General features: G+C 44.3%; 1 protein-coding gene across 3 annotated transcripts in view; it reads right to left on the reverse strand.

Annotated features, from left to right (window-relative positions):
- man1a2 (mannosidase, alpha, class 1A, member 2) overlaps positions 1–12,700 on the reverse strand; it is a 120,077-nt gene that overhangs the window by 17,191 nt on the left and 90,186 nt on the right. For 2 of the 3 annotated variants that reach the window (XM_038802008.1, XM_038802010.1), the window contains exons 9-10: positions 6,449–6,472; positions 2,111–2,226 (exon numbers count right to left, since the gene is read on the reverse strand). In XM_038802008.1, the coding sequence (XP_038657936.1) occupies positions 2,111–2,226; positions 6,449–6,472 (140 nt within the window). The remainder of the gene's footprint in view (positions 1–2,110; positions 2,227–6,448; positions 6,473–12,700) is intronic. The other variant, XM_038802009.1, reaches the window with a different exon arrangement.

Genomic DNA, 12,700 nt, shown 5'->3' on the forward strand with positions numbered 1-12,700 from the left:
TTATCAGGTCAGATTCAGCATGGTTTTATGAAGGGTAAATTGTGTTTGGCTAATTTGCTAGAGTTCTTCAAATAAGTAACAAGCAAGGTGGATAACGGGGGTCCTATAGATGTAACGTATCTGGACTTCCAATGATAAGGTGACATAAAAAGGTTAATACAGAAGGTAAGATCCCACGGAGTTGGGGATAATATATTAGCTTGGATAGTGGATTGGTTAACCAACAGAAAGCAGAGTGTGGGAAAAAGGGTCTTTTTCTGGTTGGTAGAATGTAACTAGTGGTGTGTCACAGGATTTCGTCCTCGGGGCCCCAACTATTTACAAGCTATATTAATGACCGGAATCAGGGATAGAATGTACGATAGCCAAATTTGCAGATGATACTAAAATAGCTGGGAAAACAAGTTGCAACGAGGAAATAGAAATTTACAAATGGATATGGTAAAGTCGCCATAATCCCAGATAACCATAGGCTGCTTACCTCTGAGTGGGACAGCTGACTGGTGGTGATTTAAACGGAGGATCACCACACCTCAGGCGAGGTACAAGGTTGAGAAAGCAGAGCCTTCATGAATAAACCTCAGCCGGTACGGGAATTGAATCTGCGCTGTTAGGCTCGCTCTGCACCATGAACCAAATGTCCAGCCAACTGAGCTATACGAGCCCCAAATGGATAGATAGGTTCGGTGAGTGGGCCAAAATTTGGCAGATGGAACTTATCATGGATAATTGTGAGGTTATCCATTTTGGTTGGAGGAATAAAAAGGCAACTTATTATCTAAATGGAGAAAAACCTAAAACGCTTTGGTGCAGAGGGATCTGGATGTCCTCGTGCATGAATCACAGAAAGTTATTATGCAGGTACAGCAAGTAATAAGGAAGGCAAATAGAATTTTGCATTAATTGATAATAGAATACAGTATAAAAGTAGGGAAGTGCTGTTGCAACTATATAGGGCATTGGTGAGACCGGATCCAGAGTACTGCTCACAGTTTTGTTCCCATACTTAAGGATGGAAATGTATTAGAGGCGGTTCAGAGAAGGTTCACTAGATTGATTCCAGGGATGAAAAACTTGTCTTACAAAGAAAGACTGAACAATTTGGGCCTATACTCACTGGAGTTTAGAAAAGGAGAGATCTAATTGAGGTATACAAGATACTAAAAGGGATTGACAGGGTATATGTAGAGCAGATATTTCCCTTGTTGGACATTTTGGAATGAGAGGCCTTAGTTTTAGGCTAAGGGGTGGCAGATTTAAAACAAAAATGAGGAATTCTCTGCCCCAGATTGTAGTGGATGCCAGAATACTAAACAAATTTAAGGAGATAGATAGGTTTTTACTAAATAGCGGGATGAAGGGCTATGGGAAGCAGGCAGGAAGGTGGAGATGAGATCAGTCATGATCATATTGAATGGCGGAGCAAGCTCGAGGGACTGAGTTGCCTACTCCTGGGTTCTTAGTGTTTGCCATACAGCCACTGTTCAAAATTGCTTCTATTCCCAATGTGTCTGAAACTAGCTTCTTGTAAGTTTTTTAAAAAAAAGGTGACTCCAACTGTCTACATTGTTATTGTTTGCTGGGAGCACTAGGGATGATCTCCGAAATCATCACGAGTAGCAGTTTAACTGCCAGCTCATCAACAGATCAACCCCTACTGTCCCACTAGGTTCATGCTCGAAAGATTTCTAAATTGGTGAACTTTATTTGAAATTGAAATTAAAATCGTAACAATTTATAAGTCCTTTAAATTAAGCTGAAGTGTGACACCAATTGTTTCCTAAACATTTTACGTTTAGTTACAAATGCTATCAGCTTCTAAGTCCATAACGCAAAAGTTATGTGACTATTTATCACAGCATCCTCTTAATTTGAAGTCAGTATCTCAGGAAATTGTACGAGACCCAAATATGGATTATAAGGTTGAATTTGATAAAACCTCACTACATTACTTAATATAGCAACTCAACTGAATATTGGTAAAACTAAGTTTTCACTTGCACTGCAACCTGCAAGTAGGTCAGCTGCACTGAGTGGGTTATTCTTGCTATCTAATTGTGTCTTAGAGAGTCACAAACTCATGTACAGCATTTTGAGAGTATTATTTTACCTGCATAGCATCATCATACATTTTCCTTGCTTCTGTATCAGTCTTATCAGATACCAGCCAAGCTTTCAGCAAGTATTCATAAAAACTGTCTCCTAGGCCACCCACAGAGGTATGATCTGCACAGAAATGAAAGACAAAATTTACATCCAAAACTAGGTCGGATTTTTTTTTTTTATTCAGCTGCATGACATCTGTTGCAGTTGTGTATAAAGTCATTTGTATTGCAATCAAGCTTGAAAATTTCATCAATTTAAACTACTGAAACAGAAAGGAAAGTGCTCAAAGGGCAGATGTAACAGTCAAAACAGACAAAAAAAATCAATCATTTGGAAAATGGCTGCTGTATATAAACAGATGGAGTGATGACCTGTAAAAACAAATGACATCACTAATTGTTAATCAATTAACCTAGAATTGAAGAAATGTCATTAACATGGAAGTAGGAAAAAATCATTTTAATCGGGGTAAGAAACCATGAATAGCAAGAAAACATGTACACAAATACAACGAGCCCCAGAAATTAACTTTTGGGATTAGAAACACATCCATTGTAATTACTGGAATCACAGGAACAACTAGAAGCAAAAAGGTAAATCCATGAAGGTAGAATTAAGGGAAAAACTAAACCTAATGCAAATTCACAGAGGAAATCTGTGATTTCTTCACAATGCATCGTGAAGCAGAGTAATATAAAGTAGTCACCATAGTCCCAGATGATCACAGGCTGCTCTCCCTTTTGAGGGCGAGAACTGACTGGTGGTGATTTAACCCAAGGAGCATCACACTTCAGACAAGGGGCAAGGTTGAGAAGGCGGGCCTTCATGAATAACCTCAGCTGGTAGGCTAATTGAACCTGCGCTATTGGCCTCACTGCATCACAAATCAATTGTCCAGTCAACGCAGCCAAATCATTTTGCTAATTTCATATACCTGTTACAAATGTTAAAACCAGGGTATATCTGTGTGGTACTAGCCAATAATGGAGCAATCTGGGCAGGGTATAACTTCCCATCGGTACCGGGTACATGCTTATGTCGGAACTCCCAATGAGTTCCGCTCACCTCTTTCAGTATACCTCTGTTCTCTGACTGTCTGCAGACCAGAAGATCTATTATTTCATGAGTGAGCTCGTCCAGGAAATGGATTTAAAAAATACTATTTGCCCTGTCCCCCCCCCCCCCCCCCCCATGCAGCAGGCACTAAGTCATTGGAAATTAAGCCAACATTTTGCTTGTCCTTTAACGCTGGGTATTAATACTATTGTGAGGCTCAAAAATACAAGATATTTTAACTGATTAGAGTGAGGGCTCCACCTGTCATTTATAAAATGCTAATAAATTGAAAGGTCAAACTTGACTGCATAAGCTAAAAGTTAATATGTTTACAAACAAACCATTTTATAATTTTAGAACACAGACAGTTTCTACTTAAGGATTGAAATGTGCAACAAACCTCGTTATTCCCCATTCACTATTGTCTATTCACATTTAATTAGCAGACATTAGTAGAACAAATCTCAAAGATAATAGATCCACTAATCATAAGCTTGTGTATCTAGGGTAACAAAATGGCATCTATTTTCCTATTTAAAGACTGCAAGACTTCAAGTTAGTTATATTTGTTTTCAAGACGTTTAGTCAATACAAGATTAAAACTTTCTTTCTATCCATCATCAGACCCGGTGTTGGGAGCTATCCTGATAGGTTACCTTAAAATTAAATATATACTTACATGATACCAAAACATTTTTGGCACAGATTATAAAATAGTATAATTAGCCACAGAATTGCATCTACATCTATTGAGATTTCAAACACAAAGATAATACTTAAAAATAAATACCTCAATTCATCTTTATTTTCTTTTAAACTAAACCAAATGGCTGAGAAGATGGAATGATGTAGAAAATGCAGCACTAACCGAGCAGAATGTAAACAGTTTTTAAAAATTGTTAACTTTTGAAAAATAAATTTAAAATACCCAATTATTTCTTACAATTAAGGGGCAGTTTAGCATGGCCAATCCACCTACCCTGCACATCTTTGGGTTGTGGGGGTGAAACCCATGCAGACACGGGGAGAATGTGCAAACCCCACAGAGTCAGTCCCCCGGGGCCAGGATCGAACCAGGGTCCTCAGCACCGTAGGCAGCAGTGCTAACCACTGTGCGACCATGCCATCCTTAAAAATTTTAACATGAGGCAAGAATAAAATTAGCTTTGAAATAAGGGCAATAAAAAAGCTTCCTCTTTGAATTTTCTTTATATTAATCCTTCAAGGAAAATATTACATAACTCTTCAGTCAGGATTCAGTTATAATTGCTGCTGGTGCAAAAATTGGCCTATAAACAAGCTAAAAGCAGCATCATTAAATTAGCAGTGCAATTGCAAAAATGTACCCAAGGCATTTAAATAATCTAAAGGTTTAGATGATGGGCATGAAGAATCTGAAACAAACAGAATTTCTATTCTGACTGCTTATATTATGTTACTTTGCCGAAATGTGTGGCATACTATCAACACACCTTGGTAATTCTATATACAATAACACAATTTACACTCGAGAAACAGGCCATTCAGCTCAGCTGGTCTAAATACCACCAAGTATAGCCTACTTCATCCAACCCCAACAGCATCTTTCATTTTTTTCTATGTACTTAATATCTACCTGTCCCAAAATGCATTTGTCAATTTACCAATCTCCTCCAGATTTGGATGTGAATTAGACTGTGCTCCTTTAATAATTGTGACTCAGGGTGACAATGTCCATCTTGTGTGAGTATATATACAAACCATTGCAACCCCCAAATATCTAATGGCCATGTTCAATATTTGTTTTCCTAACATTAGCATTTTAACAATATTGTAGTGCAAGACTCAACTTTTAAAAATGCTTTTCATTATAATTAATTTCAAAGCAAAATTTTTAAAAATTAACATTTAATGCAAAAAACTCAATCTAGGTTTGTAAAAATGTTATTTATATCATCGATTGAAGAATAAATTATGCATAATAAAACATTGTGGTGCTTGGGCTACAGACCAAGAACTGTTCAAACCAATAGCAATTGAGTGCATTGCTTCCTCAATTGCACCCTATTTGATACTCAGGAATAGTTTATAATTTAAAAACAAATGAAGCCGGTCAGGCAACATCTGTGAAGCGAAACATGTCATTACCCAGAAATGCTAAGGATTTCTCGCTCAATTGGTTCCAATGGACATTGAATTTCTAGCATTTTCTAGTTGTATTTCAGAATTTCAGAGTCGGTAGTATTTTCCTTTTCTGTTGCAGTTCACAGTGCATCTAGTGTAAAGGCAGAATAAAATGTAATCACAGCATCCCTACTATGCAGGAGGCCATTTGGCCCATCGGGGCTGCACCGACCCTCGAAAGAGCACTCCACCCAAGCTCACTCCCTCGCCCTATCCCAATAATCCCTTAACCTAACCTACACATCTTTGGACACTCAAGGGACAATTTAATATGGCCAATCCACCTAACCTGCAGTTTTGGAATGTTGGAGGAAACCGGGCACTTGGGGAAACCCATGCAGACACAAAGAGAATGTGCAAACTCCACACACATAGACAGCACCCAAGGCCGGAATTGAACCCGGGTCCCTGCCGCTGTGAGGCAACAGTGCTAACCAGAATGCTATGTGCTGATTGTCAAATTAAAATAGTTTCAGGCGGTGATGCAGGTGCCACAAGGTATCTTAAATCTGTTCACTCAGGTATTATGTCATCAAAAATTCTGCGTGTTTCACTTCTTCAAAAGAGTTATAGGTGGATGAAAAGGCTAAGTGTCTCAGATCTGCCTGCTGTCACTTTGGCCTTGCATGGTTATAAATTCTATGATCGTTTAGGCTTCCATATTCCATCTGTATGGCAAGCCTGAACACAGAACACAGTTCCACCGCCAATGTATCTTGTGAGTTAGGGGAAGTTCACTGAGATACCCCACAAAATGGAAACGATGATGAAGCAGAATGGTGTGCCCAGTGTTGGGATAAGTCCAGGAAGACAAAGAGATTTAGTGCACTGTGATTACAAATTCTTTGATGACTTTGTAGTCTTGGTGCTGTTTAATGTAGTTTATATATGATCATTATATACACATGTAGAAAAATGCTCTCAGATAATACAAGTAAGCAGACTAGAACATTTTAAAGATACAACTGATTGTTCACCATCAGCAATGCTCTTCTAAAAGGACAATGAAATTGAAACTTAATGAATATGCTAAATCTATGGAAGGCAGATACTAGAAGCATTTAGAGGATGTGACTAACTGGCTGGGTCCAATACAGCAATTAAAATAGGCTTTGAAACTTACATAATATAGGTCCAATGGAACTTTCTGTGTTGAATAAATTGATAAAGTAAAAGAAGACAATGAATTTTTAAAACAACATCCAAGCAACCATGTGTATTCTCCCCACCTATTTTTTCCTGGCTATCACCTTATTAACGAAGAGACTGAAACGAGGGAAGTCACTTACTTGACTTATACTGCTTAAACAATAGCAGTCCTGCTTAACATTGAAGATAGACGGTCAACCATCTCAATCACCAAAGTAAATTACTTGCTGCATCTCCTTAGAATTATAATACAGTAACACCTATCCCAAAAGTGATAACAAACATTTCCAATGGGCTATTTAGGATATCACTATTGATTTAATTTAAACATTTATTGGTAACTCACATTTCAGATGCATTATATGCTTGGATTCTATCATACTTAATAACAGAATAAACTCAATTCACTAATGATATCACCAAAAAGAGGACTGCAGCAAAACCTCAAGTTTGGCTCAGCTAGACGACATTGCAATGGGCATATTGCATACCCACCATGGATGACAAGTCAAAAACTTAAAGTACAATGGACTTGGGCAGATTTTCTGTATTTGCATTTGACGTATAGGATTATCCCACGGAGAGTGAAAACAAAATTGAACAGGATGGAACACAAATAGACTTCCGGTGGTGGCGATATGCTGAGCAGACGCACATCAGGTGGCTCTCCTCCCAATTGGACTCAAAACAGTGAATTTATTTGGATTTTTGGCACTAAAGGCCATCTAAAATACAAAAGGCACCGACAGCGCGAGAAAGAAAGAGGATGCCCACGAACAGCAGCTCGAGGGGACGGCCAGACTTCAAAAGCAGAAACGGAAGAAAGGGGCAGGAGCAACGGGCGGGCAGACCCGCAGCTCCACACGACAAGGCAGGTGAACCAGGAGGGGGAAAGATCAGTGACCCGAATGGCGGAACAGGAGCAGACCATGACATCCCCCTCCCCCTACACAGGGGGATGGATGGAGGAATGTTTTGAAAAAGGAACTGACCGCTATGATGGAAGCGATCAACTCGGAGTTCCAGGTGGTGATGAAGGATGTGGTGACGATAGAAGGCCTGGGACAGAAGGTGGAGGCCCAGGAGAAGACGATCCTGGACCTGGAGAAGGCATCAACAAATCAGAGTGACAGGATCGTGGCTCTGGAGGCCAAGGTGAAGAGGTTGGTGGCAGCTCAGGGGAACCTAAAAGGGAAGGTTGAGGACCAGGAGGTCCAGGTGGCAAAATGTCCACATCGTGAGCCTGCCAGAGGGGATAGAGGGGAGGAACCCAACGGCGTACATCGCCAAATGCTTGGCAATCTAGTTGGGAGGGAAGGCTTTCCAAACCCCCCAGAGATGGACAGGGCATACGGGTCACTCAGGCCTAAACCCAAAGCTGGCGAACAGCCGAGAGCGATAATTGCAAAGCTGCACCGATTCCACGACTGGGAAAAATTCCTGAGCTGGGCCTGACAGACAAAGTCATGCTCGTGGGAAGCGCACAGAATCAGGGTGCACCAGGGCATTGGGGCAGACCCGGCAAAAAAAAAAAAACAGGGCGGAATTCAACAGAGCAAAATCGGTGCTCTACAGAAAAATGAGTGGATTCGGCATACTATTCCCGGCCAGACTCTGGCTGATATACCAGGGGAAGGAACATTACTTCGGCACCCCGGCGGAGGAAGACGGGTTCGTAAAAACGAACAACTTGGAGGGACAGCAGACGCGGCAGCCGTGAAAGCGGCAGGGACAGAGGAAGCAAGGGAATGAGAGTGGAGGACGGACTGGAAACAAAGACTGTAACATGGACAATGTTTTTGCGCCAGACTGTGCTGCCTCATTTTCGTGTTAGTCTCTTTTCTCAGTTTGAAGATGAGAAACAGGGAAAGGGGAGCGAGAATAGGGGAAGCAGACAAGGGGATTAGATTGGGGCTGGCCATGGGTAGGTAAAACAGGGCCACGGCTAGACCAGCACTAGGATGGGAGCCACCGTACTAGCGAGGGCGGCTAGCATGGGAATACAGGCAGTAGGGGAGGCCGCGGTGGACCTCTGAGGGGAGAGGGAGTGTCAGGCCAAATAGGGGGGGGGGGGGGGGGGGAAGAACGACAGGGCAGAAGGGAGGGGAAACACAAAGGGGGGTGGAGACAGAGGGATGGGGGTCAGGGGGATCGGGGAAGGGAGAGACGGGGAGAATGCGCAGAACAGAAAGGGAACAAAAAGACAGATAAGGCTAGGCAACGAGCCAGGCATTGATCTCGGCAGGAATGGAGCAGGTCGAGGAACCAAGATGGCGCTGCATGCAGCCATTCGGGAGGGCCCCTGGACAAAGGGAAACCCCAGAGCGCAGGGACCCGATCTCATGGTGAGAGCAGCGGCCGTGGCCATTTTGGACGGCCCCCTAACAAAAGGGAAATGCCGAAGTGCAGGGGCGCGTCCACCAGGTAATAATGGTTGATCCCGCAGGACGGGGGGGGGGGGGGGGGGGGGGGGGTCAGAAACCCCCAACCAAAGGGGACTTAACGGCCCAGTGAAAAGATCCAGAGTCTTTGCCCACCTAAGAGGCCTGAAGGCCGACATAGTTTACCGACAGGCGACAAACCCGAGGGAGAAGGACCTACTGCTGATAAGGGAGGGCTGGGTGGGACAGATGTACCATTCATGCTACGGAATGAGGGCTAGTGTAGTAGCCATACTGATCAACTAAAGGACGAGATTTAGAGACCAAGACGGTTACGGATCCAGGGGGAACAATACATCATGGTCAACAGTATTCTGGAAGGGGCACCGTTGGTGCTGGTGAATGTGTACGCTCCCAACTGGGACGATACAGAATTTATAAAAAAGCCCATGGCGGAAATCTCCGACATCGACACATATCGACTGATTATGGGGGGGGCGACTTCAACTGCGTATGGGACCCACTGACCGATCGATTAAACCCCAGAACGGGGATAAAGACAGACATAGCTAGGGAGGTGGGAATATTCATGGAGCAGATGGACCGGTGGACCCATGGAGATTCCTACACCGGGAAGAAAAGGAGTTCCCGTTCTTTTCGCAGGTGAACAGGGTGGACACTCACATCGACTTCTTTGTAGTGGGGAAATCTGTGCTCCCAGAAATCATAGGAGCGGAATATTCCACGATTGTCATCTCCGACCACGCTCCACATTACATGGATGTGAGGTTGGAGACAAGTCGTGCCCAGCACTTCACATGGAGGCTGGACACGGACCTCATGGCCGACAAGGTCTTCTGCCAGAAAACATCGCGGGCCATAGGCGATTATGTTAGTAACAACCAGAACAGGGAGGTCTCACCCTCCACGTTCTGGGAGGCACTGAAGGCCGTGATTAGAGGAGAGATCGTAGCCGACAAGGTGTGCAGAGATAGGGAAGAGAGCGCGGCCAGGCAGCAGTTGGTTGGCTCCATTTTGGAGGTCGACAGAAAGAACTCCGAGGCCCCGACTGTAGAGCTCCTGGCAGAGAGGAAAAAGCTACAAATGGACTTTAACCTATCCACTAGGAAAGCAGTGCCCCAACTCCACCAGACACGGGGGGGGGGCCTTCTATGAACACGGGGACAAGGCTGGCTGCCTACTGGCTCACCAGCTGAGAAAGCAGGCAGCCACGAGGGAAATAGCGCAGGTAATGACTAACAGACGCTGACTGGTAGCAGAACCAAAAGAGGTCAATCAAGCATTCGAGACCTTCTAACGAGAGCTGGACACCTCCGAGCCCCCCGACGGGGAAGCGGGGATGAAACAGTTCCTTGACGGACTGGAACTACCAGTTGTGGGGGAAGACAGATTGGGGGGGGGGGGGGTTGCTGGGAGCACCAATAGACCTGGGACAAATCATGGACAGCATCAACTCCATGCAGGCGGGGAAGGCACCGGGACCAGACGGGTTCCCAACGGACTTCTATAAAAAATTCCCACCAGCCCTGGCCCCACACCTAAGGGACATGTTCGCCGACTTGTTGGCAAGGGGCACTTTGCCTCCCCATTAGCGCAGGCCACAATCACCCCGATACCCAAAAAGGATAAAGACCTGACGGAATGAGGATCATATGGACCTATTTCGCTGCTGAATATAGACGCAAAATAATTCTTAAAGGTCTTGGCCAAAAGGCTAGAAAGCTGAATACCATACGTGGTCGCAGAGGATCAAACGGGCTTTGTCAAGGGTAGGCAGCTCACGATGAACATCAAGCAGCTGCTGAATGTAATAATGACACCCCCCGGGTAGAGAACACCAGTGGTGATCGTCTCCCTGGATGTAGAACAGGCCTTCGACAGTCGAATGGATGTACCTCCTTGAGGCACTGGAACGATTTGGGCTAGGAGCCTGATTCACCGCCTGGGTGAAACTCCTGTACAATGCTCCCAAGGCGAGTATTCGAACCAACACCACCAGCTCTGAATACTTCCAGCAACAAAGAGGCACAAGGCAAGGATGTCCGTTGTCCCTGCTCATGTTCACACTAGCAGTCAAATCCTTGGCGATAGGCCTGCGGTACGCGAAAAGCTGGAAGGGCATCCAGAGAGGAGACAGAGAACACAGGGTCTCACTCTATGCGGATGACCTGCTCCTGTATGTCTCATAGCCACAGGAAGGACTGAGGGCAATGATGCAGATCCTGAAAGTGTTTGATACCTTTACAAACTCAACCAGGGCAAAAGTGAGGCATTCCCAGTGAACCTCAACAGGGGTTGGGCAGAGCTGGAGGGGCTCCTGTTTAAAACAGTCCAGAACTGATTCAGAGACCTGGGGATCCAAATAGCCAGAGACAGGTCATAGATCCACAAGTGGAAATTGACCAGCCTGGTGGAAGAAGTTAAAAAGGGCCTACAGAGGTGGGGCTCACTCCCACTCTCCCTGGCAGGGAGAGTGCAAACGATCAAGATAAAAGTATTGCCAAGGTTCCTCTTCGTGTTCAGATCCATACCGATCTTCATCCCAAGGCTTTATTCCAAAACAGACAGCTTAATCATGCCATTTGTGTGTGGGGGCTAAGAACCCGAGAGTTCCCAAACCGACACTGCAAAGGAGGAAAATCAAAGCTGGCTTGGCATTACCAAACCTGCAGTACTACCACTGGGCAGCAATGGTGGAAAGAGTGAGGGGATGGGTAAATGAGCCCAACTCAGAGTGGGTAGGGATGAAGGAGGTCTCCTGCAAGAGACGACCCTCCGGGCCTTGGCTACAGCAGCACTCCCATCTCCCTCGGCAAAATACACATCAAGCCCAGTGGTAGCGGTGTGGGTTTCCTCCGGGTGCTCTGGTTTCCTCCCACAGTCCAAAGTAAAAGTTAGGTGGGTTGGCCATGCTAAATTGCTCCCTTAATGTCAAAAAGGCTGGGTGGGGTTACTGGGTTACGGGAATAGGGTGGAGGTGTGGGCTTAAATAGGGTGCTCTTTCCAAAGGCCAGTGCAGACACAATGGGAATAATAGCCTCCTTCTGCACTGCAAAATCTATTATCTACGAGCTCATGGCTTTATTCTGTTATCCTGAGATAAAATCCTTACAGTGCAGGCCATTCAGCCCTCGAGTTTGCGTCAACCCTCTGAAAGAGCACCCTACCTGGGCCCATTCCCTGCCCTATGCCTGTAACCATGCCCACTTGCACATTTATGGATAAGGGGCAATTTTTGCATGGCCAATCCACCTAACTTGCACATCTTTGGACTGCAGAAGGAAACTGGAGCACCCGGAGGAAACCCATGCACACTGGGAAGAAAGCACACAAACTCCACACCCAGACAGTCATCCAAGGCGGGAATTGAACCTGGGTCTCTGACGCTGAGGCAGCAGTGCTAACCACTCTGCCACTGTACTGCCGAGATCCCCCATTCTTTCTGCTATTCTTTCATCATCCTTAGGAAAGGAAATACTGACTACAACGATTACAATGATTGATCATCTGAACCATTTATATGGGTATTTGCTGTTTTTTTTCTGCATGTATATATGGAATAATGATCACTCTGTACGGTACTAGATTCTGGGAATTTGGTTCGCCTTTTGGTTAAATGGAAAACCTACAATGAAAATAGAATTTAAAAAATCATTCGCTTTAAGGAATATCGGTTAGGCCTCTTCATGTCTCATCTTTTCACTTAAAAATTCCATAAGGGCTGAAATAAAGAGTTGAAAACGAACCAAACCAATAGCTTGACGATTGAAATAAACTTGGAATGTTGCCTTAATTATTATTCCAATTCATTATCTTTCAGCTTC

This window comes from Scyliorhinus canicula, chromosome 7 (genome assembly GCF_902713615.1).
Source record: "Scyliorhinus canicula chromosome 7, sScyCan1.1, whole genome shotgun sequence".
Classification (NCBI taxonomy): domain Eukaryota; kingdom Metazoa; phylum Chordata; class Chondrichthyes; order Carcharhiniformes; family Scyliorhinidae; genus Scyliorhinus; species Scyliorhinus canicula.